At 39.1% G+C, this 26,478-nt stretch overlaps 1 protein-coding gene across 1 annotated transcript in view; it reads left to right on the forward strand.

Moving 5' to 3' along the window:
* GAB1 (GRB2 associated binding protein 1) overlaps positions 1-26,478 on the forward strand; it is a 121,432-nt gene that overhangs the window by 86,167 nt on the left and 8,787 nt on the right. The window contains exons 3-7 of the mRNA XM_070757783.1: positions 3,720-3,933; positions 10,831-11,429; positions 16,432-16,517; positions 18,095-18,401; positions 23,669-23,758. Coding sequence (XP_070613884.1) covers positions 3,720-3,933; positions 10,831-11,429; positions 16,432-16,517; positions 18,095-18,401; positions 23,669-23,758 — 1,296 coding nt within the window. The remainder of the gene's footprint in view (positions 1-3,719; positions 3,934-10,830; positions 11,430-16,431; positions 16,518-18,094; positions 18,402-23,668; positions 23,759-26,478) is intronic.

Below are 26,478 nucleotides of genomic sequence, written 5' to 3' on the forward strand. Positions count from 1 at the left end.
AGAAATCACTACCCCTAAATCCTTTTCTTCTGAAGTATTTGCTAACACAGAACTGCCAATACAATACTCAGATTGAGGATTCCTTTTCCCCAAGTGCAACTTCTTGGCTTTTAGTACCTTCAGCCTGTGATGGGTTCTAAATTCCATCACTACCGCTTTGTGCGTGCATTTATGCTCATGTGCACGCACAAAAGCATCTGGGGGAAGTGGGCAGAGCCTCCTGCCATCACCGCTACCGGTTCTACAAACTGGATGAGACTGGTAGCAACCCACTGCTGCTTCAGCCATGATAACATTCTGGACTGGCTGCAGGGACTAGAAGTGGGAATCATTCTTCCTCCATGGCCTGTATCTGTTAGAATGGTTTTGGAAGTGGGAAAAATTTAACCCTGGTCGCACACAATGTGAATGCCCCAGATTTTGAATCTTTTAACACACTTTTAAAATATGAAACATCTGGGTGAGGCCATCTGGTGGCATGGGGTGTAGTCTCATCAGCTGAACAGATGACACTGTTTCACTTCTAATCTTTTGCCTGGAGATTGTTAGGATCTGGCTCAGAATGAGCGGGCTGTGACTCAATCCTAGCAAAATGGACAAGCTTTGGGGTTTGGGGCTCTCAGTGGTATAGCACTTCCCACGCAAAGCTGATAGCTGGTTTGAGTGGACTTGCTTCTCCTTCCCAAGAATCAGGTAGCAGCCACGACTAGGGAATCTTTGCACAGATTCATTTTGTGGACCAGTTGTACCTATTCTTGAACCAAGAAGCCTTACTCATGGCCACTCATACTTGAGTGGAAGGTCTTAAGCATAAAACGTATCAGGAAAGACTTAATGAACTCAATCTGTATAGTCTGGAGGACAGAAGGGAAAGGGGGGACATGATCGAAACATTTAAATATGTTAAAGGGTTAAATATCCCTTCCGCAAACTCCTTAAAACCCACCTCTGCCGTCAGGCATGGGGGAACTGAAATATCTTCCCCAGGCCTATACTGTTTATGTATCGTACGTTGTGTGCATGTTTTTTAAACTATGGGTTTTTAGCTTTCTAATTATTGAATTTGTATTACATATTGTTTTCTGTTACTGTTGTGAGCTGCCCCGAGTCTGCGGAGAGGGGCGGCATACAAATTAATTAATTAATTAATTAATTAATTAATTAATTAAGGAAGGAAGGAAGGAAGGAAGGAAGGAAGGAAGGTCCAGGAGGGAAGTGTTTTTAATAGGAAAGTGAACACAAGAACAAGGGGGGACAATCTGAAGTTAGTTGGGGGAAAGATCAAAAGCAACATGAGAAAATATTATTTTACTGAAAGAGTAGTAGATCCTTGGAACAAACTTCCAGCAGATGTGGTAGATAAATCCACAGTAACTGAATTTAAACATGCCTGGGATAAACATATATCCATCCTAAGATAAAATACAGAAAATAGTATAAGGGCAGACTAGATGGACCATGAGGTCTTTTTCTGCCGTCAGACTTCTATGTTTCTATGTTCCTATGATTATTTACCACTTGGACTATTGCACTGTACTCTACATGCAGATTAAAACCAGTCCAGAATGCAGCAGCTTTCACAGTATGGGTGCTCACTTTGCTCATGTTATACCTTTGTTGCGCAAGCTTGACTGACTCCCAGTTTCTTTGCAGGTCAATTTAAAGAATGGTTATCATTTTAAGGTTCCACATAGCCAGGTTGTGGCACTGTTTCTCCCTTAAATTGTTAGCCTTTCCATCATATTGCTAGACTGGCCATGCTTCAGATCATTTGCTTTAATGTTACTGTCTAGTGCAGTGTTTTTCAACCAGTGTGCCGCGGCACACTAGTGTGCCGTGAGACCTGGTCAGGTGTGCCGTGAAACTCAGAGAGAGAAAGAAAAAAGAGAGAGAGAGAGAGAGAGAGAGAGAGAAAGCAAGAGAGAGAAAGAGAGAAAGTAAGAGACAAAAAGAAAACAAGAGAGAAAGAGAGAGAGAAAGAGAGAGAAAAAGAAAATGAGAGAGAGAGAAAGAAAGAGAGAGAGAGAAAGAAAGAAAGAAAGAGAGAGAGAGAGAAAGAAAACGAGAGACAAAGTAAGCAAGGGAGAGAGCAAGAGATAAAGAGAAAGAAAGAAAGAGACAGAGGGAAGGTGGGAGAGAAAGACAGAGGGAGGTAGGGAGAAAGAGAGCAAAAAAGAGGAAGGAAGGAAGAGAGAAAGAAAGAGGGATGGAGAGAGCAAAAAAGAAGGGAGAGAAAGAAGGAGGGAGAGAAATAGAGCAAAAGGGAGGAAGAGAGAAAAAAAATTTGTCCAAACTTTTTTTAGCCCCCCCCCCTCAATGTGCCCCAGGGTTTTGTAAATGTAAAAAATGTGCCGTGGCTCAAAAAAGGTTGAAAATCACTGGTCTAGTGGATCTAGGAATCATGTCTTTCCTACAGTAAGCTCTTCTCCATAGAACATTGTTCCCTTTTAGAACCAGCTAGCACTCGTTTTCTTAAGTTTATTTATTTATTTATTTATTTATTTATTGGATTTGTATACCGCCCCTCTCCGAAGACTCGGGGCGGCTAACAGCAATAATAAGACAGCATACAATAATAATCCAATGCTAAAAACAATTAAAAACCCATTATCATATAAACCAAACATACATACAGACATACCATGCATAAAATTGTAAAGGCCTAGGGGGAAAGAGGATCTCAATTCCCCCATGCCTGGCGGCAGAGGTGGGTTTTAAGTAGCTTACGAAAGGCAAGGAGGGTGTGGGCAATTCTAATCTCTGGGGGGAGTTGGTTCCAGAGGGCCGGGGCCGCCACAGAGAAGGCTCTTCCCCTGGGTCCTGCCAAGCGGCATTGTTTAGTTGACGGGACCCGGAGAAGACCGACTCTGTGGGACCTAACTGGTCGCTGGGATTCGTGCAGCAGAAGGTGGTCCCTGAGATGATCTGGTCCGGTGCCATGAAGGGCTTTATAGGTCATAACCAACACTTTGAAGTTCCTGGAAAGCCATCAAAAAGTGGCCATTGCCCCAGGAGTTGGGATGGTAAGGTTGGAGCCTAAGGGATTGAATAGATGAATAGAAATAAATGTTGGGTGGGCATCAGCCTTTCCTTGATGTTTAGTTCTATTGTTTTTATTGTTTAAGTTTTTATCATTGCTGTTAGCCAACTAGAACTGGGTACAGGTAGTCCTTGACTTATGACCGCAATTCAGTCTCATTTTTCTGTTATTAAGTGAGACATTTGTTAATGGGATATTTGTCCCACTTTATGACCTTCCTTGCCACAGTTGCTAAGTGAATCACTGTGGTTGATAAGTTAGTCACTATGTTGTTAAATGAATCTGGCTTTGCTTGTTGGAGAGTCGCAAAACTCATGACCTTGGGACCCAGCGACGGTCATAAAAACGAACCCGTTGCCAAGCGTCTGAATTTTGATCATGTGACCAGAGGGATTGTGCAAAGGTTGTGCAACTGTGAAAAACAGTCATAAGTCACATTTTTTCAGTGCTGTTGTAACTTTGAGCTGTTGAGGACTACCTGTACTACAAAATGAATGAATGAATGAATGAATGAATGAATGAATGAATGAATGAATGAATGAATGAATGCATGCATGAATGAATCAATGAATGAATCAATGAATCAATGAATGAATTAATGAATCAATGAATCAATGAATCAATGAATCATTCAATCAACAGAGTATTTAGTAACCCAGCTGCATATTCTGTTTTGTAGATGCTGTGAAACCACCTGGCAATTCTCTGCCGGCACCGGCCACATTACCTTTAACTGTCAGTACTTCCCTATCATCTGTACAAGCTGAGCCAACCCTGCCTCCTCCATATCAGTTAATTAATATCCCACCGTTAGAATCCGCCTCCAATCATGAAGATCCACAAGATTACCTATTACTAGTCAATTGTCAAAGTAAGAAGCCTGAACCAACAAGGTAAGCACTGGACTTTTTGTGTCATTAAAATGTTATATAGTTATCATAGGTAGCTTCTGGGAGGTTAAAAAGTTTTCATTACCTACTGTACAGGGTGATGCAGTGGTTAGAATGCAGTATTGCAGGCTAATTCTGAAGATTGCCGACTGCAAGTAGTTTGGCAGTTCAGTTCTCACCAGCTCAAGGTTAACTCACCCTTCCCTCCTTCTGAGCTCGGTAAAATGAGGACCCAGATTATTGGGGTCAATATGCTGACTCTGTAAACTATTTAGAGAGGGCTGCAATATTGGGTTGCTTCTGGTACAGGCCACTCTATAGTATGGTAGGTGGGCAGGCACGCATGCCCGTGTGAGATTTGTATTCTGCGCACGCGCAGGAAGCCAAATCTCACGTGATGGCACTCACGCACACGAGATTTTGCCAATTTTTGGTGATTTCTTTACTTCCGCACATGTGCAGAAGCAAGTAACCCGCCAAAAATCTGTGAAATCTCACAAGTGCGAGCATCCTTGTGTGAGATTTTATTTCCTGCGCCTGTGCAGAAACCAAATCTCATGTGGGTGCATACGCCTGCCCACCGGTCATGCAGAGCTGTGCACGCAACCGTACTGGTAGCAGCGGTGACGGAGAACTCTTGCCTGGAGGGGGCAAATCTGAAAATCAACTTGTATGCAATGATCTTTTATCTTTAAAATTGCTCTTTTTATCAAACGTTTTTTTCAAAAGGGTTACTGTTACTGTTCAAAAGGGTTAGGGTTACTGTTCAAAATATGATTTCCCTCACTGATCTCTTAATTTTTATCATGCACTCAAAAAACCCAGCTCTTTCATCTTGGAAGAAGTGGAGGAGTATTTACTGCTGGAGGATTTTGAAAGTAAAAAAGTTCCATTGCAGTGAGTGTTTGGGGTTTGTCTTTAGAAATTAACCACAAATCTAAAAACCTGTTTGGAAAAAAAACCTGCTTGTGTGTGTATTTGTGCATCTTGTGCATTTTGCTGTGGATTTTCATAAGTGGTGCAAATAATTACTACCCGATGTATCCAGAGTGGCTTGAAGTGGAGAAATTTCTGCATTGTTTACAGTTTTGCTACTTGCTAATAAAATTGTCCTCCCAAAACATAGTCTGCTAAAAGCTTAGAACGTTATGTCTTATTCCTTTTCTCATGTGAAGTAAATACAGTGATACATCGTCTTACAAACGTCTCGTCATACAAACTTTTCGAGATACAAACCCGGGGTTTAAGATTTTTTTGCCTCTTCTTACAAACTATTTTCACCTTACAAACCTACTGCCGTCGCTGGGATACCCCGCCTTTGGACTTCCGTTGCCAGCGAAGCACCTGTTTTTGCACTGCTGGGATTCCACTTAGGCTCTCCTCCATGGGAAACCCCACCTCTGGACTTCCGTGTTTTTGTGATGCTGCAGGAGAATCCCAGCAGCGCAAAAATGGGCGCTTCGCTGGCAACGGAATTTTGGAGATGGAGTTTCCCAGCGAGGGGAGCCTCAGTGAAATCGCAGCATTGCAAAAACACAGAGGTCTGGAGGTGGGGTTTCGAGGACTTCGGTGTTTTTGCGATGCTGTGATTTCACTGATGCTCCCTTCGCTGGGAAACCCCACCTCCAGACTTCTGTTGCCAGCGAATAGCTCATTTTTGCGATGCTGGGATTCCCCTGCTGGGATTCCGTTGCAGCATCACAAAACACAGAAGTCCGGAGGTGGGGTTTCCCATGGAGGGGAACCTCAAGGGAATCCCAGCAGCACAAAAACAACGCTTCAGCTGGCAAAAGGGGTGAATTTTGGGCTTGCACGCATTAATCGCTTTTCCATTGATTCCTATGGGAAACATGGTTTCATCTTACAAACTTTTCACCCTAAGAACCTCGTCCCGGAACTAATTAAGTTTGTAAGACAAGGTATCACTGTATAAGGAAGTAGTAATCCCTTTTTACTCTATATGGAACAGATCATAACTTGGCTATCATGCCTAGAACAATCAAGACAATAGAAAATAAATCCTATGAAGTAATAGTTAGACTTGAGAAGCCGAAAGACATTGTAATTTGATTATGTTTAAGAGCCATGGTGGTGTAGTGGTTAGAATGCAGTACTGCAGGCTACTTCTGCTGACTGCCAGCTGATTGCAGTTTGGCAGTTCAAGTCTCACCTGGCTCAATATTGACTCAACCTTCCATCCTTCCAAGGTTGGTAAAGGAAGACCCAGATGGTTGGGAGCAATATGCTGACTCCGTAAACTCTGTAGAGAGGGTTGTAAAGCCCTAAGAAGTGGTATATAAAGTCTAAGTGCTATTGCTGTGTTCTTCTTTTGAAACTAAAAAAGCAGAAAGTAAAAAACCCAGCCTTTTCTTAACTTAGGGCATGTTACATTAGAAATGGTCCTGACTCTAAAACAATGTAGCAGTGACACTAATTAATTAGTTATACTGTATGGTGGACTTGCTCTCACTGGATCTAGCCAAGGAGATATTAGGTAGCTACTTGTCAATGATGGTTTAATTTGGATTTCTTCACAGAGCAGGTTTGGATTTGATAAAAAAGACAACTTTAAATTCTATAATTTAATGAAGATAGTGATAAGGAAGGATGCTGCAGGAATCCAGATGGTCAGTCCACTCATATGTAAAAGCAAAGTGGTATACACAGCTGCTTTTGAACAGCATTTTTGTCCCTGGCTTGTATACATATATATTCCCATCCCCCCCAAAAAATATGTTGTTTTAAACAGTTGTTTTCAAATTATAACTTCAAATAACTTTAAAACAGTACAGTGGTACCTTGTCATACGAACCCCTCGTCATACGAACTTTTTAAGATATAAACCTGGGGTTCGGAATTTTTTTTGCCTCTTCTTACGAACTTTTTTCGCCTTACGAACCCGCCGCCACCACTGGGATGCCCTGCCTCCGGACTTCCATTACAAGCGAAGCACCCATTTTTGTGATCCTGGGATTCCCCTGAGGCTCCCCTCCATGGGAAACCCCACCTCCTGACTTCTGCGTTTTTGCGATGCTGTAGGGAAATCCCAGGAGGGGAATCTCAGGATCATAAAAACGGGCGCTCCGCTGGCAACGGAAGTCCGGAGGTGGGGTTTCCCAGTGAGGGAAGCCTCAGCAAAATCGCACCGTCACAAAAACACAGAAGTTCTCGAAACCCCACCTCCGGAACCAATTAAGTTCGTAAGACAAGGTATCACTGTATTTCTTAAATAACTTATATACCTTTAAAACATTATTTCTTAGTTTGAAGAACTACGGTATTTTGGGGAGTATAAAAGACACACACACACCCAAATATGGTGGAAATGTCGGTACATCTTATACACCGAATGCAACCATTTTTGCCTCCCGAAGTCCTGCCCTATGTCCCATTTTTGCAATGAATGGGCCTGGGTATTTTTTTGCAAACATTGAGGTGTTTTTGCCTTTCCCCAGCCCTCAGGAGCACTCTGCAGGCTTTCCAAATTCTCAATATGCCCATTTTTTCCAAAAATGGGTGAAAAATCGGTCCGTTTTTGTGAAAAAGGGGCCCATTTTTGCAAAAAAAATGGGGCACGCAGAGGTTTGCAGAATGTTCCTGGGGGCTGGGAAGGACAACAATTTTTTTTCTTATTTACTTCTTTGAAATCGTGGTGCGTCTTATAGTCCAAAAAACACGGTTCATTATTCCAAAACTGAAAAATTCATAACAAGTTATGGAAGTATTTTTTTAAGATTTGAGAGAAAGAAAGGAGTTAAAAAACAATAAACCAGCACATTTAAGGCAATTTAGCTACCTGGAGTCCTCAGTGAGTGGGTGACATACAAATTCAAATTACGGTAATTCAATTAAATAAATTAATAAGAATATACAGGTAAAACTAAAAAAATTAGAATATCGTGCAAAAGTTCATTTATTTCAGCAATGCATCTTAAACAGTGAAACATAATATATGAGAGAGCAAGGCAAGGTAGTTCAAGCCATGATTTGTCATAATTGTGATGATTATGGGGTACAGCTCATGAAAACACCCAAATCCCCCATCTCAGAAAATTAGAATATTACATGCAATCAATAAAACAAGGATTTCTACTTAGAACAATATCGGATCTCTGAAAATTATAAGCATGCATATGTACTCACTACTTGGTTTGGTCCCATTTTACAGCATTTGCTCAATGCGGCATGGCATGGAAGCTATCAGCCTGTGGCACTGCTAAGGTGTTATGGAAGACCAGGATGCTTCAATAGCGCCCTTCAACTCTGCATTGTTCGGTCAACACAGATTGTGCAAACTTCACACTGGATGTCAAGCATCTTTCTGTGTGTGCCTCTCCATTCTTCCTCCATAATCTGGGTCCTTGGTTTCCAACTGAGATGCAAATGAGACCTGGCCTTCTCTGGGTCCCGTCAACTAAACAATGTCGTTTGGCGGGACCCAGGGGAAGAGCCTTCTCTGTGGCGGCCCCGACCCTTTGGAACCAACTCCCCCCAGATATCAGAGTTGCCCCCACCCTCCTAGCCTTTCGTAAGCTCCTTAAAACCCACCTCTGTCATCAGGCATGGAGGAATTGACATTTTCCCTCCCCCTAGGCTTATAAAATTTATGCATGGTATGCTAGTATGTATGATTGGTTTCTAAACTGGAGTTTTAAAAATTAACTTAAATATTAGATTTGTTTACATTGTATTGCTTATGCTGTGAGCCCCCCTGAGTCTGCGGAGAGGGGTGGCATACAAATCTGATTAATAAATAATAAAATAAATAAAAGTTCCCATAGTCTATGTTGATTTAAGGAGCCATGTCATCTGCTGGTGTTAGTCCACTGCTTCATTAAATCCAGGGTCAACACATCCATCTACAAAGAGATTTTGTAGCACTTTCATGCTTTCTTCCACAGACAAGCTTTATGGGGATGTTGACTTCAATTTTCCAGCAGGACCTGACACCTGTCCACACTGGCAAAAGCACAAAACCTGGTTCAATGATTGTGGGATTACTGTGCTTGATTGGCCAACAAACTTGCCTGACCTGAACCCCATAGAGAATCTACAGGGCATTTCCAAGAGAAAGACGAGAGACATGATACTGAACAATGCAGAAGAGCTGAAGGCCGCTATTGAAGCATCCTGGTCTTCCATAACACATCAGCAATGCCACAGGCTGATAGCTTCCATGCCATGCCGCATTGAGGCAGCAATTGCTGCGAAAGGGAACTAAACCAAGTACTGAGTACACATGCATGCTTAGACTTTTCAGAGGTCCGATATTGTTCTATGTACAATCCTTGTTTTATTGATTGCATGTAATATTCTAATTTTCTGAGATGGGGGATTTGGATATTTTCATGAGCTATACCCCATAATCATCACAATTATGAGAAATCACAGCTTGAACTATCTTGCCTTGCATGTAATGAGAATCTCTTATATATCGGGTATATAAAATGACAAGAAAGAAATTGGGGGAGTTTAGAAAAAGAGAATGGAAATTGTATCCTTTTTTTGGTATTCATACTGTTGTTGTAAGCCGCCCTGAGTCTTTCAGGATTGGGCGGCATAGAAGTCGAATAGATAGATAGATAGATAGATAGATAGATAGATAGATAGATAGATAGATAGATAGATAGATAGATAGATAGATAAATTGTTCTGTCGGGCTCTCTGGTAGACTCCTCCCAAAAATTCACAGGTACAAATTTCAGACACACACACGTTTGAAAATTCAAAACAATGTTCTTTATAATGAAAATTCATTTAAACTAAACCCTCTTTTGGTATAGCAAAGAGCACTGTCTCCAAACAAACTGGTAATTTGTACAAGTCCCTTATCAGTTCTGTGATACTTAGCTTGCAGCTGTGAGGCAATTCACAGTCCTTCTTTCACAAAGTGAAGCACACTTTGCCCTGGTTTAGTTTCAAAGCGGGGAAAAATCAGCACACAAAAGGTCAAAGTCAGTAAAGCAGTCACGAAACACAAGGATCAGATAATCCTCCACAATGGCCAAACCCACAGGCTGCTATTTATAGCAGCCTCACTAATTACCACAGCCCCACCCAACCACAGGTGGCCTCATTTTCTTTGATAATCTCTCAGTTGTTGTTGCCTATGCATCGCTCTCCGCATGCGTGGCTGTATCATTAACTCTTGTTCTGAAGCTAGATAATTGCTCTCCTTCTGAGCTGTCTGCCACACTCTCCTCCTCCCTGTCACTCATGTCTTCTTGGTCAGAGGAGCCTTCATCAACAGATTCCACCGGGGGCAAAACAGGCCTGCAGCATGTGGATGTCTCCCCCACATCCACAGTCCTTGGGGCAGGAGCTGGGCCGGAGCTAACCACAACCAACCAACCAACAAACAAATAAACAATAAACAAACAAATAAATAAATAAATTATTATGTTTCACCTTTTAAGTTGCATTACTGAAATAAAATCAATTTTTGCACGCTATTCTAATTTTTTGAGATTCACCTGTAATTAGTATTTTATTATTAATCAATCAATCCTGTGCAGATAACTAACATTGAAGTTTATAAGAAGAGATACCTTAGAAGCCTTGCTGACTAAAATCTATAGACAGAATGAGAGCCGAAAGTTTTTAGCAACGTGATGTGTAAATACAGTATATCATAAAAGCATCTACTTTTTGAATTTAAGAATGCAAAATGCCACATTAATACCTGCAGTCCTAGTGTCTTATGATTTACCAAAAACCAGTTTCTCCCTTCAGGCCCTTTTATATTGTATGTGCATGTTAGCAATACACATAAAGTTAAAGCCTGTTTGACACAGAGTTGTGATTATCTATTTTTGTTTCTTATTTTAGGAAAAAAATTGTTTCTGAAAGAAATATACCAATGCATTCATTTTTTTTGGTTTGTTTTCATTCAATATTTAGGTTGTCAGCCGATACAGCAAAATCTGCCTGCTCTGAAACAGATTGTAATGATAATGTGCCTTCCCATAAAAGTTCTGTGCAATCGCTCAACAAGCACGCAGTGAATGGATATTTCCAGCAACATAGTGTCTATGATTCCCCCACATCAAGAGCGGCGTCAGTCTCAGTAGATGGCAGTCTTTATAATCTACCGCGGAGTTATTCTCAAGATGTTTTACCAAAGGCATCTCCCTCTGGAACTGATGTAGATGGAGAACAACATGTTTTCAGCACTTCATCTGCATCCTCTTCTCTCGATATGCAGATGAGGCATTTCTCCCTTAGTTATGACATTCCCTCCACACCTGGAAGTACTTACCAGATTCCACGGACTTTTCCAGAGAGTTCATTGACTCAAGGTTCAAAGCTGGAGACTATTCCAGATGTCCCTCCACCACGTCCTCCAAAGCCTCATCATGCTTCCGATCGCTCTCCGGTGGAGGCATGTAGCATCTCCCGTACTGCCTCAGATACTGATAGCTACTGCATTCCTACAGGTGGCTTGCTCCCATCTCGCAGCAACACAATTTCCACCATGGATATGAATATATTTCGCAAAGGTTAGTGAGTTTTTTATTGGATACATTTTATCAAAGGTTTCATTTATATTCATTGAAAACAACGAATATAAACAACGACTAAACAATGCCGTTTGGCGGGACCCAGGGAAAGAGCCTTCTCTGTGGCGGCCCCGGCCCTCTGGAACCAACTCCCCCCAGATATCAGAGTTGCCCCCACCAGTGTTCCCTCTAATATTTTTGGGGGGTGGGCGGAAAAGTATAGTGTCTGAGCGGCAGTCCCTTTGGGACTGGGCGGCACAGAAATAATAACTAAATAAATAAACAAACAAACAAACAAAAAACCCACCCTGTTTTGCCTCAGAGAATTTCAAAATAAAATACTGTACTGTGTGTCTATAACAGTGAGCTCATAATAGGGCAACTATCAATATCAAAATGCCACTTAAATAGTTGAGCTAGTTTCAAACTAGATTTTGATTTTCTTTCTCTCTTCCTTACTCCCATTCTTTTTCTTTCTCTTTTCCTTCCTCTCTTTTTTCTATCTGTTTCTCTCTCTTCCTCTCTTCCTCTCTCTCTCCTTCCCTCTCACTCTTTCCCTCTCGGCTTCTGGGCAGGTTTGGAAAACTCTGAGTTGATGATGATTTTTAAGTGAGCGATTGCTCACTGCTCAGCTTAGAGGGAACTATGGTCCCCACCCTCCTTGCCTTTCGTAAGCTCTTTAAAACCCACCTCTGTCGTCAGGCATGGGGAAATTGAGATATTCCCTTCCCCATGGCTCATAAAAAACTTATGCATGGTATGTCTGTATGTATGATTGGTCTCTTAAATTGGGGTTTCTTTTTAAAATTAACTTAAATATCAGATTTGTTTATATTGTTTTTATTACTGCTGTTAGCCGCCCCAAGTCTACGGAGAGGGGCGGCATACAAGTTTGATTAATAAAATAAAATAAATATTCCAAGAGCTAAAGATGTTAGCTCAAAATCATTGGATTTGTTTTGATTTCCTTTTAATGTGATGCTATACATCTTGATAAATTGCATTATTTCAATGCAGATTTCATTTCAATAATATTTTAAATTGTGAACATTCTATTATTTAGAAAGTTCAGAGTATTGATAAAAAAGTAAAAATATATCAATATTAAAAGCATTAAATATTGCAAATTTAAAATTATTTAATTTTCACCCCAAATTAAGAATAATATAAAAAGTATTGTTTGCATTCATATCAAAATAGCATTTATGTAATAGTAGTTTCAGTTTGATACTGAGTATTTAATATTAAAATCTCCATTGTATTATTATTTGGTAAATATAAATTTATATACACATTCATATATTGATAAAGGAAATCAGACAATCAAATCATGGGTCTTTGAACCTACATACCGTATAGAGAGCATTGATGTTATGGGAATCTGAATTTGCTGAAATCAGGGAGTGTTTACTTTGAGTGAGTGAATTATCTTGACTATTGTATATGTCCTTAGACTTGGTTTTCTTGTTGCGCTACATTTTGTTATAGATTATTAAGAGAGACATCTCTTAGGGCAAGAGTGTCAAACTTAAGACCCGCGCACCAGATCCAGATTTAAGCACAGGGTACTTAAATCGGGTCTACGGACCGGCCTAGAAATTTATTTATTGTTTATTTTATTTATTCGGTTTTTATGCCGCCCTTCTCCTTAGACTCAGGGCGGCTTACAACATGTTAACAATAGCACTTTTTAACAGAGCCAGCATATTGCCCCCACAATCCGGGTCCTCATTTTACCCACCTCGGAAGGATGAAAGGCTGAGTCAACCTTGAGCCGGTGATGAGATTTGAACCACTGACCTACATATCTACAGTCAGCTCCAGTGGCCTGCTGTACAGCACTCTTACCTGCTGCGCCACCCCAGCCCAAGGACCAGCCTGTGGTGCCTCTGTTGGCTAAAATGGGCCATGTGGTGCCAATTTTTGGCTGCCAGAGTGCTGCTGGAGGCCAGGGAGGCTGAAAAGGGCCATGCAGGGCCCATTTTTGTCCCAGTTTGGGCTGTTTTCGACCTGCAGGGTGCTGCAGGATGCATCTGTCCCACCTTTTCCCTGCTCCCCCTTTCCTTCCCCTCCCGGTTGGCCCACGGAGAACTACAATGCGGATCCGGCCCTCAAAGAAATCCAGTTTGACATCCCTGTCTTATGACTACTGCAATATGGATATTTTACATTAAGGATTAGATGAAGCCCTCTCGCACTATCAAAACAGAAATATGCAAGCATGTTTGCTATGTTTTTTTTCCTATATAGCAATGGGTGGGTAGAAATTGTGCTAGACTTGATACATTTATTTTAATTAATTCCCCAACCTGTAAAAAAGTTCCTTTTATGTCATCATTGCACTATCATGTATGACCTGTGTCCCTAAGGAAATTTTTAAAAAAACAGGCCTTATTTGCAATGGGGCTACTTATCCTTGGATAAATTCCTTTCAAATCCTTTTGAGCATGGGTATCGAACTCACAGAGTCATGCTGTTGTCATGTGATGTTTCACAATGTTTTCTCCACTTGCAGAGCTGGGGTGGGCTTATGACGCATCCGGCCTGCGGGCCACCAGTTTGACCCCCCTGCTTTTGAGCCTGAATGCTATTTATGATGTAAATCAATCATTTAATTATCAAGCAAGATGGCTTCCAGAGTTCAAGCTATTTTTAATCTGAAAATTGCCATTGTGGTATTCATCTTTTACTATGCAAGTATGCTGTAATCGTTTTAGTAGGATTAGGCCATTTAGTGATTTTGAATGTTGTTGCTTTCTGCTCCGTTCTATTTCGGTTGGGATGGCTAAGTCTGAGGTTGTATAAAGAGGCATGAGCTTGGACAGTATCTCTTAGATATTTAGGTTTGCCCTTTGCAACTTCATAACATTTGAAATCTTTATGAATATTATGAACCGTTATGAAATCATGAGGATGGTTATGGAATTAAGCAGGAGGTTGGCATGTGTAGAAGAGCCAAAACTAGCAGTCAAAATAGAAACATAGAAGTCTGACGGCAGAAAAAGACCTCATGGTCCATCTAGTCTGCCCTTATACTATTGTCTGTATTTTATCTTAGGATGGATATATGTTTATCCCAGGCATGTTTAAATTCAGTTACTGTGGATTTATCTACCACGTCTGCTGAAAGTTTGTTCCAAGGATCTACTACTCTTTCAGTAAAATAATATTTTCTCATGTTGCTTTTGATCTTTCCCCCAACTAACTTTAGATTGTGTCCCCTTGTTCTTGTGTTCACTTTCCTATTAAAAACACTTCCCTCCTGGACCTTATTTAACCCTTTAATATGTTTAAATGTTTCGATCATGTCCCCACTTTTCCTTCTGTCCTCCAGACTATACAGATTGAGTTCATTAAGTCTTTCCTGATACGTTTTATGCTTAAGACCTTCCACCATTCTTGTAGCCCGTCTTTATCTTTTTGTAGGTGAGGTCTCCAAAATAAAAATTACAGAACCAATAGGATTAAAAGAAGGATGGGAGGGAATATTTCTCTTTCCCTTTTAAGTCTGATTTGTTCACTGATTATACTGTATCTATAAAACACTGGCTGCTGAGTTATAAAGCTACTACCTATCCTTGAACTTGGCTGAAATGTACAGTGACTAGAAATTTTGCCTATTTTGAGGCTAATATTAAACGGTTTTGGAATAACAAGAAAAAACATTAATTCCAAGATTAATCTAAGGATGACTTATCCTCATTTTAGTCATGGACTGGAAATCAGGTGAAATTAATAATATGGTAGCGCATAGAGGTGGGTTCCTCCTGGTTTGGACCAGTTTACCTGAACTGGTAGCAAGCCACTGGTGATGTTATGATGATGTCACAGAACTGGTAGTGATTTCTGACAGTCTCAAAAATGGGTGAGCAGTGTTGTCCGGCAGTAGGAAAAGCAAGTAGGATGCTTGGCTGCATAACTAGAGGTATAACAAGCAGGAGGAGGGAGATTGTGATCCCTTTATACAAAGCGCTGGTGAGACCACATTTGGAATACGGTGTTCAGTTCTGGAGACCTCACCTACAAAAAGATATTGACAAAATTGAACGGGTCCAAAGACGGGCTACAAGAATGGTGGAAGGTCTTAAGCATAAAACGTATCAGGAAAGACTTAATGAACTCAATCTGTATAGTCTGGAGGACAGAAGAAAAAGGGGGGACATGATTGAAACATTTAAATATGTCAAAGGGTTAAATAAGGTTCAGGAGGGAAGTGTTTTTAATAGGAAAGTGAACACAAGAACAAGGGGACACAATCTGAAGTTAGTTGGGGGAAAGATCAAAAGCAACATGAGAAAATATTATTTCACTGAAAGAGTAGTAGATCCTTGGAACAAACTTCCAGCAGACGTGGTAGATAAATCCACAGTAACTGAATTTAAACATGCCTGGGATAAACATATATCCATTGTAAGATAAAATACAGGAAATAGTATAAGGGCAGACTAGATGGACCATGAGGTCTTTTTCTGCCGTCAGTCTTCTATGTTTCTATGGTTCTGTTGGTGCCGGTTCGTAGACACCACCATCTTTTTTTAAAGATTTTTTTTTTAAACTCAGAAGCTGAGTTTCCGGCACTGCATAGGTGTCGCCATCTTGTTTTTGGCTTGGAGGAGGGATTTTTTCCATTTTTTTTTTCAGCACTACACATACACACGCCTACAAGGTATGGCCAACCAGGTGGGGGGAAGCGAACCAGCAGCAAGGTAAGTTAAGGTAGTGCAACACGAAAAAGGGCATACTTGTGGCTGTACTTAGCTATAAGTAGAAACCTGGGCTAGTCCTTTTTAACTCTTCTCTCAGCTATAGCTATATTATGATTCAACTCCCATTATTTCCAATCAAGTGAAGTTTGTGTGAATATATCTAAAGTGTGCCAAATGTGGGAAGGCTGTTATAGAAAGTGGTAATACAAAATTGTCCATTTTGACTACTTGCACTTAATTGTGTGTGATTTTATGTCATTGGGGGAAAACATTTGCTTTCTTCTCCCTTGTTTTAGACCTTGGTTCTCAAGACTGCTATTTTGTTCCACGAACATTTCCAAATGATAGATCAAGCTCACTAGAAGGCTTCCATAACCACTTTGTAAGTATTGTTTTGATTTGCCAAGGAGGAAAAAAATAGTTTCTAAAGCTGAAATGCTCGTCGATTTACTATTCAAGTCAAGAAAGAATGCTGAATATCAGACATCAAACTTTAGGCTGCATGCCATCAAACATCAATCATTGGTTTTATTGCTCTGCTTAATCAGAGACAACCTAGATGTTCCCTGTGCACTACCCTATTTTTAATGGATGAAGTCAAAAGTTCAGAACAAGAACTGTCTTAAAGAGGATTAAATGTAAACTCTCGACAACCAGAAATTCTTTAAGCAAGTTTTCATTCTGATCTTGTAACTTCAAGTATTAAAAATATGGTATCTTGATCTATTGCACATGGAATATCTAAATTTTCTCTGAAGACTAGGAGATCATTTGCTGATAAGAGGATCTATAGTGATGTCTACTGGGATTTAAGTTAGTGTCCTTATATGAGCATATATTTAATTTTAACATCAGCATGCCTTTTATCAAGATGATGAAAATTAGAATTTAGAATAACAGAGTTGAAAGGGACTTGGTAGTCTTCTAGTCCAACCCCCTGCTTAGGCAGGAAACCCTACGCCACTTCAGACAAATGGTTATTCAACAACTTCTTAAAAACGTCTAATATTGGAGCATTCACAATTTCTAGTCTCAAAAGGCCCATTGAGTCCTTACTGTACGTACGTATTTCAGCATTTATGACACTGAGCATTTGGTTATGGGCATATTTATTATTTAAAAATAGTAGGGATCTTTAGTAGAGCCTATGAAAAATATTTGCAAGGATGGCTTGGCTGTAATGTGATAAAAGGGTGTCTTCATAATGGGACATCAACCTGATGAAGGAGAGGGAAGGAGCTTGGTAAATACAGTAATACCTCGTCTTACGAACCTAATTGGTTCCGGAAGTAGGTTCGTAAGGCGAAAAGTTCGTAAGACAAAACATTGTTTCCCATAGGAAACAATGTAAAAGCAATTGATCAGTGCAAAATAAAAATAAAAAATCGCAAAATGGCGCTCCGCTGGGCGCCGCCACCCGGCTGTCACCTTTTAAAACAGCCGGGGGGCTTCTCGGCGTTCTCCCAAACCCGAACTTTTCAGGTTCGGGAGGCCGCTGAGAAGCGCCGCCGCCCAGCTGTCACCTCCTGAAACAGCCTGGGGGCGGTTCGGGTTCGGGAGAACGCCGAGAAGCCCCCCGGCTGTTTTAAAAGGTAACAGCCGGGCGCTGCCGCCCAGCGGAGCACCATTTTGCAATCTGCGGTGGGTTCGTAAGCCGAAAAAAGTTCGTAAGAAGAGGCAAAAAATTTCCGAACCCCGGGTTCGTATCACGAGGAGTTCGTATCACGAGGGGTTCGTATCACGAGGTACCACTGTATTATGGTGGAAATAATTCAGTACATAAACATCTTTCAAAATGTGTAGAAAGGTGGAAGGCACATAATAGAACGAGAAGGCACAGGATGTGGTAGATGTTTAAATGTGTAAGGGATGAAAGAATTCTCTTCCACGAAGGAATAGTTGGAATCCTTTGATCATTAATTCTGATTAATTTACTGCTATCATAATTCTTGTTTCTAGAAAAATAAAAGTCTATTGACTGTTGGAAGTGTTTCAAGCGAAGAACTGGATGAAAATTATGTTCCCATGAACCCTAACTCTCCTCCGCGTCACCATTCTGGCAGTTTTACTGAACCCATCCAAGAAATGACGAACTATGTGCCAATGACTCCTGTCACGTTTGATTTTTCACTATTTGGAATGCAAGTGCCTCCACCAGCACACATGGGATTTAGGTCTAGTCCAAAGACACCTCCTAGAAGGCCAGTCCCTGCGGCAGAATGTGAACCTCCTCCAGTGGACAGGAACCTGAAGCCAGACCGTAAAGGTGAGAGATGAGTGTGTGCAGCCGGTTGCTCTAAGCCAGTGATGGCGAACCTATGGCTTGGGTGCTACAGGTGGCATGGGGACCCATATCTGCTGGCGCGCAAGCTTTTGCCCTAGCTCAACTCCAATGTGCATGTATGTTCTGACCAGCTGATTTTTGGCTTGCATACAGGCTCCGGGAGGGCATGTTTGGCTTCCAGAGACCCTCCAGGGGAATGAAGAAGGGCGTTTTTACCCTCCTTCGGCTCCAGAGAAGCCTGGGGAGGGCGAAACACAAGTCTATTGGGTCCAGCCTCCAGAGGGCCTCAAGGGGGCGGGAGAAACTGCTTTCACCCTCCCCAGGCATTGAATTATGGGTGTGGGCACTCGTGCATGTGCAATAGCAGGCACACGCGCTCTTTCAACACCCGAGGGAAAAAAGGTTCGCCATCACTGCTCTAAGCATATCCTTCCCATCATTATTTACTCTTCACAGAATTATTATTATTATTATTATTATTATTATTATTATTATTAATTAGATTTGTATGCCGCCCGTCTCTGTAGACTCGGGGTGGCTCACAACAATAACAATAACAATGTAAGAACAAATCTAATAATTTAAAAAATGCTAAAATCCCCATTATTAAAAGCAAACATACACACAAACATACCATGTATAAACTGTATAGGTCCAGGGGAGATGTCTCAGTTCCCCCATGCCTGACGGCAGAGATGGGTCTTAAGAACTTTACGAAAGGCAAGGAGGGTGGGGGCAGTTCTAATCTCCGGGGAGAGCTGGTTCCAGAGGGTCGGGGCCGCCACAGAGAAGGCTCTTCTCCTGGGTCCCGCAAAATGACATTGTTTAGTCGACGGGACCCGGAGAAGGCCAACTCTGTGGGACCTAACTGGTCGCTGGGATTCGTGCAGCAGAAGGCGGTCCCGGAGGTATACCCATAGTAGAAGTTGATAGCCAGTATGAACAATTTCAATTTAGAGTTTTATTATTAAGATATTAAATAGGTTCGTCATAGTTTAATTTTTGACTTGTGTCTTCCTTTTAACACTTAATTTCTGTTAGAACCCATTTGGTTTCATGAAGTTAGATAAATTATGCAAAAAAATAAAAATCACAGCAATTTTTAAAGCACATTTGTAATATTCTATTGTAAATGCTATACTTTGCAAAACGTTGTACACCAGATTAGATCTCTGTTTTGGAAGAAATTTAGGCATAATTTATGTATGATCATCAGAATTTATAGATAATGTATTTTTTTTAATAAAACAGGTTATTAAATGGATCTCATTTAAATCCTTAATTTACAAATACATGCAGCATTTTGAAGCTGGCAAATTCGTAGTTTTACTCTCTCTTTAAATTTTGCTGGCACTGTTTCATGTCAAATATCTTCATTTACCAATGTCTATCAATGTGGTATTAATACATAATGCATATTTTAATGTAGAAGGAATGCATGTCACTCTCATGGAATAGCAATAGCAGTTAGATTTATACAGTAGTACCTCTAGATACGAGCTGCTCCACATGCGAGTATTCCAAGTTATGAGCCACGACGGGAGCGAAATTTCTGTTTGACACCCGAGCTCAAATTCAGGATAGGAGCCGAGCTTCCACTAGGTGGCGCAAGAATCCTTGCTTCTGGTTATCTCGGCGGGGAAAAACAACGTCTAAAGGCATTCGTTTGAGATGCGAGTTGATCGACATACGAGCTCGGTTCTGGAACGAATTAAACTCGTATCTAGAGGTAATACTGTATACTGCTTCACAGTGCTTTATAGGCCACGCTAAGTGGTTTACAAAGCCAGTACATTGCTTCAACAACCTGGGTCCTTACCGAGATTTTTATCGACCTTGGAAGGATGGAAGATCAAGTTAACCTTGAGCTGGTGAGAATTGAACTGCGGGCAGTCATCAGAATTATCCTGCATTACAACATTTTAACCACTGCACCACCACGGCTCTCTAATAATAGTGAACTATTACTCCTAGATATTGTAAAAACCATTCATAGCTTGCCTTATCATTGGCCATACCAGGGCAGTTCAGTAACATCTGGAGCGCTCTGCTTCCATGTCTTTCACGCTTCTTAATTGAATCATATTATTTGCTACCAATAGAAGAGATTATTTGTAGTTTAGGGATCTGTGTTGCTCATCTGCAAGAAAATGACCAAACAGAGAGCATCAACAACTTCACAGATTATTTGCTTTCCTGAGATCTGCTAAAATAGGAAAAGGAGCAGAGTGGCAATTTTTTTCTTATTCCCTCTGCAGAAACCTTTTATATAAGAGTGTAGGAAAGAAGTGGCAGCAGGAGAGAAAGAATAAGGGAATTATGTTGCCATATAGAAACATAGAAACATAGAAGACTGACGGCAGAAAAAGACCTCATGATCCATCTAGTCTGCCCTTATACTATTTCCTGTATTTTATCTTACAATGGATATATGTTTATCCCAGGCATGTTTAAATTCAGTTACTGTGGATTTACCAACTACATTTGGAAACATTAAACTGCAGTTTCCATTGCTTTGACCATTTATCTAGTAAAGCTAAATCATTTACCATATTACAGACCCCTCCAGGAATATCAACCCTATTGCACACTTTAGAGTCATTGGCAAATAGGCAAACCTTCCCTACCAAACCTTCCCCTATGTCACTCACAAACATATTAAAAAGAATAGGACCCAGAACAGACCCTTGTGGCACACCGCTTGTAATTTCCTTTTTCTAGCACACTGATTTGCTAGATTCAAGTTCCTATTTGTTTATAGAGGTAGAAGCATGGATAAAACCCAATATGTATAAAAATAGAGGCAAGTAAGTTTTTTTTCTTCCAGCAAGAGAAGACACACATTATTTGAGCATGTTTTGTATATATGTCATTTTATAAAGGTTTTTTTACCTTGACTCATACTGAATTATGTGCTGATCATAATTACGCTTTTTTGCTGTTCCAATCTTTTAATGCTTGCAAGTGTTTGTGATGTACTTTCTAAATCTCATTGATAGCAAATTCAGATTTTGCTTTCCGTCAGCACTGCCGATCAGTATTTCTACCGATCAAATAACTTGAGTTATTCAGAACTTTTACTTAAGTGTCATTAAAAATTCTTATTGATTTCAAATGTAATGGAGGGGTAGCCTCAAAGATAAAATTAAAAGGAGGATTTCTTTTTAAACATCACATCAATCTCTTTTATTAGCATCTGCCTTAACAGAGATGTCCTACGTTTAATATAAAGACTAATCGATACAAAATTTAATTGCAAAATGGTACATAAACATGAATTAAAGTCATCAATTACAGTTGAAATTTCATATAATCCTGAATGTTTTAGTAGATGATACATTGAGATCTTCAAAAATGTTAACAGACTGTCTGAGTGTTCATACTATAACTGATTAGCTATCTGCAAAGCAAAAAGTAGCATATTTAGTTTCTTAGCTAAGTGTATTTATCTATCTATCTATCTATCTATCTATCTATCTATCTATCTATCTAATCTATCTATCTATCTATCTATCTATCTATCTATCTATCTATCTATCTATCTATCTATCTATCTATCTATCTATTGGATTTGTATGCCGCCCCTCTACGCAGACTCGGGGCGGCATACTGTGTACAGTTTTTCTTGTAAAATGGCATATAGAATACATCTGCTTTACTTTGGCTTACCTTTTTTTCCTTGATATACTTTAATCCCTTATGCTAGTTTGCTTTGTTGAAGTATCACTGTAGTGTTCCTCCTTCCAATATGGTAGCTAATACTGTATTTTTTGAGTAACAAATGCACTGGAGTATAAGATGCACGTAGATTTTAGAGGTTGGAAACAAGGAAAAAAATATTCTGAACCAAATGGTGTAGTAATATATTATTTAATAAAATACCAGTCTAGCAGAATACTTTTTACAAACGTGTATACTTTTTACAACCACGTACACTTCTTACAAACTTCAAACTTGATAGCTTTAAAGACTTGTGGACTTCAACTCACAGAATCCCTCCCCAAGTCATACTACAAGGGTCGCCCAGAAAGTAATGCACCACAATATTTTTCTTCAACAATTATTTATTGAACACAATGAAACTTACACACAAGTAAGAATGATGTTTCTTCTACACTTCCTATTTTTCCACGTAATCTCCGTCCTGTTCTATGGCCTTTCTCTAGCAAGACAAAAGGGTGTTTATGCCCTGTCGGTACCACTCCTTGTTCTGGTCACGAAGCCATTTCTGCACTGTACGAATCACCTCTAATAGCCTCACCCTCTGTGTCCAGCAACTAACCGTACTTTTGTCAACTGCAGATTCTCCATAAACTATACACAAACTTTTTTGAATGTTCCCAACAGTTTCTTTCTCTGAAATTCAATGATGACACGCTGTTTGTAACGTACATCACTTACAGATGCCATTTCAAAACACTGCTGTAGCTACGCTATCTGTTTGAAAAAACACAAAATTTACACACACACTCCTGACATTTCAAATAATGTATATCTAAAGTTTTGGATTCGTACCATTACTGTAGGCTGAGAAAAAAATGAGGTGCATTCCTTTCTGGGTGACCTTCGTAGATGGGATATTTAGAATGCAAAAACTCCTCAGTTTTTTGCAAAAACTAGCACGTTTTTCACAAAAATGGGGGCATTTTTGCCTTTGACCAGTCCCCAAGAGCTCCCTGCAGGTTTCTCAGACCCTAGGCCCACACCATTTTTGCAAAGAAACGGATGAAAAATGGCTGTTTTTTTGCAAAAACGGAAGCATGTTTACCTTCCCCCAATCCCCAGGAGCTTTCTGCAGGGTTCCCAGACCCTTTGCCCACCCCATTTTTGCAAAAAAAACAGGCCCATTTTTGCAAAAAAGGCCCATTTAATGCAAAAATAGGGTGCAGCGGGCGGCTTCAGCAAAAATAGCTGTATTTGGTGTATAAGACACAACATTTTCACTCTCATTTGGGGGTGGGGGGTAAAGGTGCGTCCTATACTCCAAAAAATATGGCAATTCTGTTTTCAGCAAAAACATCATATTTTGTTAGTGACATTCGACTCAATTGCTTCCTTCAAGCAACTTTGATGCATGGGCTCTCAGCATGGTGTATCTCTGAGATTTCTGTCTGTCGCTTGGTTACCTTTCAAAAATGCAAACTCTTTCTGCAAGGGACTTTGCAGCTTCTTAATAGTTGTCATTTTTTTTGGTTTTTATTTTTATAATAAATCTATATTAAGAAAGATTCTCTTTTTTTATCAATTAGGTCAAAGCCCTAAAATTTTAAGACCTAAACCTCATGGTTTAGAGCGAACGGATTCACAAACCATAGGTGAATTTACAACACGGAGAAAGGGTATGTATGTACTTCAGCATTGCTTGATCTATTGGGCTTGGTATCAAATTCTAGTAAAAAGTAATCCTGATTACTCATATTGTTCCAGTTCATAGGACTGCTAGCTTCTCAGCTATGTTTTAAACTTGATCAGGAAAAGACATTTGTAGCAACATGTGTTGAAAATGCTGCATATAAATCAGTTTTCTTCCCTTTAACTTAACTTAGGCATTACAGTGTTCCCTCGATTTACGTGGGGGATGCGTTCTGAGACTGCCTGCGAAAGTCGAATTTCCGCAAAGTAGAGATGCGGAAGTAAATACACCATTTTTGGCTATGGACAAGCCTTCCCTTAACACTTTAAACCCCTAAATTACCATTTCCCATTCCCTTAACAACCATTTACTCACCATTATTACTGGTACTCACCATTGAATAAGACACTTAGTGATCCTGATATTTATAAACATAATTATTTATTAACAATAATTATTATTTTTATTTATTTGCAAAAATTATTAGTTTGGCAATGACATATGTCATCGGGTGGGAAAAACCGTGGTATAGGGGAAAAACCGCGAAGTATTTTTTAATTAATATTTTTTTAAAAACCGTGGTATAGGCTATTCGCGAAGTTCGAACCTGCGAAAATCGAGGGAACACTGTATTTCAAATATATTTTGCTTGGTTTTAGATTATTTATACATTATATGTGTAATGTGCTATTATAATGTGCAGTATATAAACACTCAAGTAACTGAGTTATGTCATGATTTACGAATGCTATTTTTATAGAGATTTTTGTAGTATAAAGGATTTTTTTCAATTAATGTGTAACAGTGCGGAAAAATTGACATCATACACACACATTAGCTAAACTTAGTAATGTATTTAGAAATTTATCTAGCAATAGATAAAATTTAGTAATGTCAGAAGGAATTGACACATTGCTATTTTAAAAATATCATTGCCTTGATTTGATTTTGGTATTAGAGGTGTCCTGAAAGCCTTTCAACAATTAAGAGATTTTTGCTACTTGTTCTTTGAACTACTTCAAAGGTCTGAAGGCTTATATGGAAACTAAAAAAAAATAGGAATAGATGTGTCTAATGTTTAATGTGTTTAATGTTCACACACATTAAACACAAATGTGTTTTGAAGCACATTTTCCCATTTATTTCTGAAGACTGTGCAATTTAATTGTTATACTTTTATAACATTATATTAAATTGTGTATTTAAGACAGAGTTATATATTTTTAAAATGTCATAAAATATCTTTTTTCTCCCTCTGCCCTATCTTTATAAAATTTGCTAACATATTTAATGCTTCTTTTTGTTTTAAAATATTATTTGATAATTATTGTAAAATTAATCTATGTTAAAAATACAATGGATATACATAACATATTTACTCATTGCCCAGTTAGTATTTTAAGCATTTTAAAGTAATTTTAAAAATACATTTTTTTTAAAAAATCAGTGTAATCAATAATTCTTAAGAGAATATTCCATGTACCAAATTGTTTAGAAACAGAGGTATGTCAATATGTTACAATAATGAAACATATTATACTATTTACTAATTTATACCAGTAACTTAACACCCATCTATACAGTAGAGTACAAAATTGGAAAACCTGCTATAGTAAAACTATTAAAAGCAACTATACATTTTTAAAAATGTGCTTTGAGTCTTTTAACTTATCTTGGGCATTACAGTATTTCAAATATATTTTGCTTGGTTTTAGGTGTTAGGATATTTAACACCTAAAAGTTCACTTTAAAACATTGTCTCAGATTATCTTAAAGAAGAAGGAGATCATATACAAGCAGATTTGATTCAAATTGCCTGCATTCAAATGATAGGAAGATTTAAAAATATTAAACAATATTTTGTACTTCACATTTTGCATTAAGCCTGAGAAAAGATATGTTACCAATTTACTAATTAAATAGCATTAATTGTTTTAATATAAAACATCCTTCCTTTCTGCATCATTTAATCACTCAAGGCTACTAAAGTTCAATAATATGCAAACATTCAAAAATCAAAAAGTACAAAGTACCATCAAAAATCTTTGCCTGCTATCACCATTCTCAAAGTAAGGGATGTCAAAATTTTCCAGGCAGGATCCATTTGTTTTTAATGCAGGGTAATATTAAGTCACAGTTAGTTGCTCTAAGGTGTGTGTGTGGTTTTTTGTGAAAATAACAAACAAAAAGAGTTAGGCATTGAATGCTCCCTGAGTGAGACATTCTTAAAATGATTACAAGCTTATGACATGGCTTAGCTAATAACAATAGCGTTCGCATTGGCTTAATAGGCCAACATTAACTACTTTCAAAGAATTCTCTGATCTGCTAAATCATACACTATTGTGTTGATTAACTTCCCTTTCTTTATAAAAAGGGTCTTATAAAATTAACCAAGGTATTTAGAAGGAAAAAGAATAGTTATGGTTATTTATTCTAGCAAGATTCAACTCTTTGAAAGGTGAAAAGCTGGAATTTATCTATTAAAACAGACAAAGTCAGAAGAACTGGTTTGATGGAAAATCAATTAGTCCTCACTAATCTTTTAGAAGCTATTAACAATTTGCACAAAGCATTTTTTGTTTTTGTAGTGTTTTAAAAGCAGTAAGGAGAACTAATATAAATTAAATTAGAACAGAAAATGTAGAAGAACCAATATAACATGATGATACAATTCTTTATTGACCAAGTGTGATTGGACAAACA

Source organism: Erythrolamprus reginae, chromosome 7 (genome assembly GCF_031021105.1).
Source record: "Erythrolamprus reginae isolate rEryReg1 chromosome 7, rEryReg1.hap1, whole genome shotgun sequence".
Taxonomy (NCBI): Eukaryota; Metazoa; Chordata; class Lepidosauria; order Squamata; family Dipsadidae; genus Erythrolamprus; species Erythrolamprus reginae.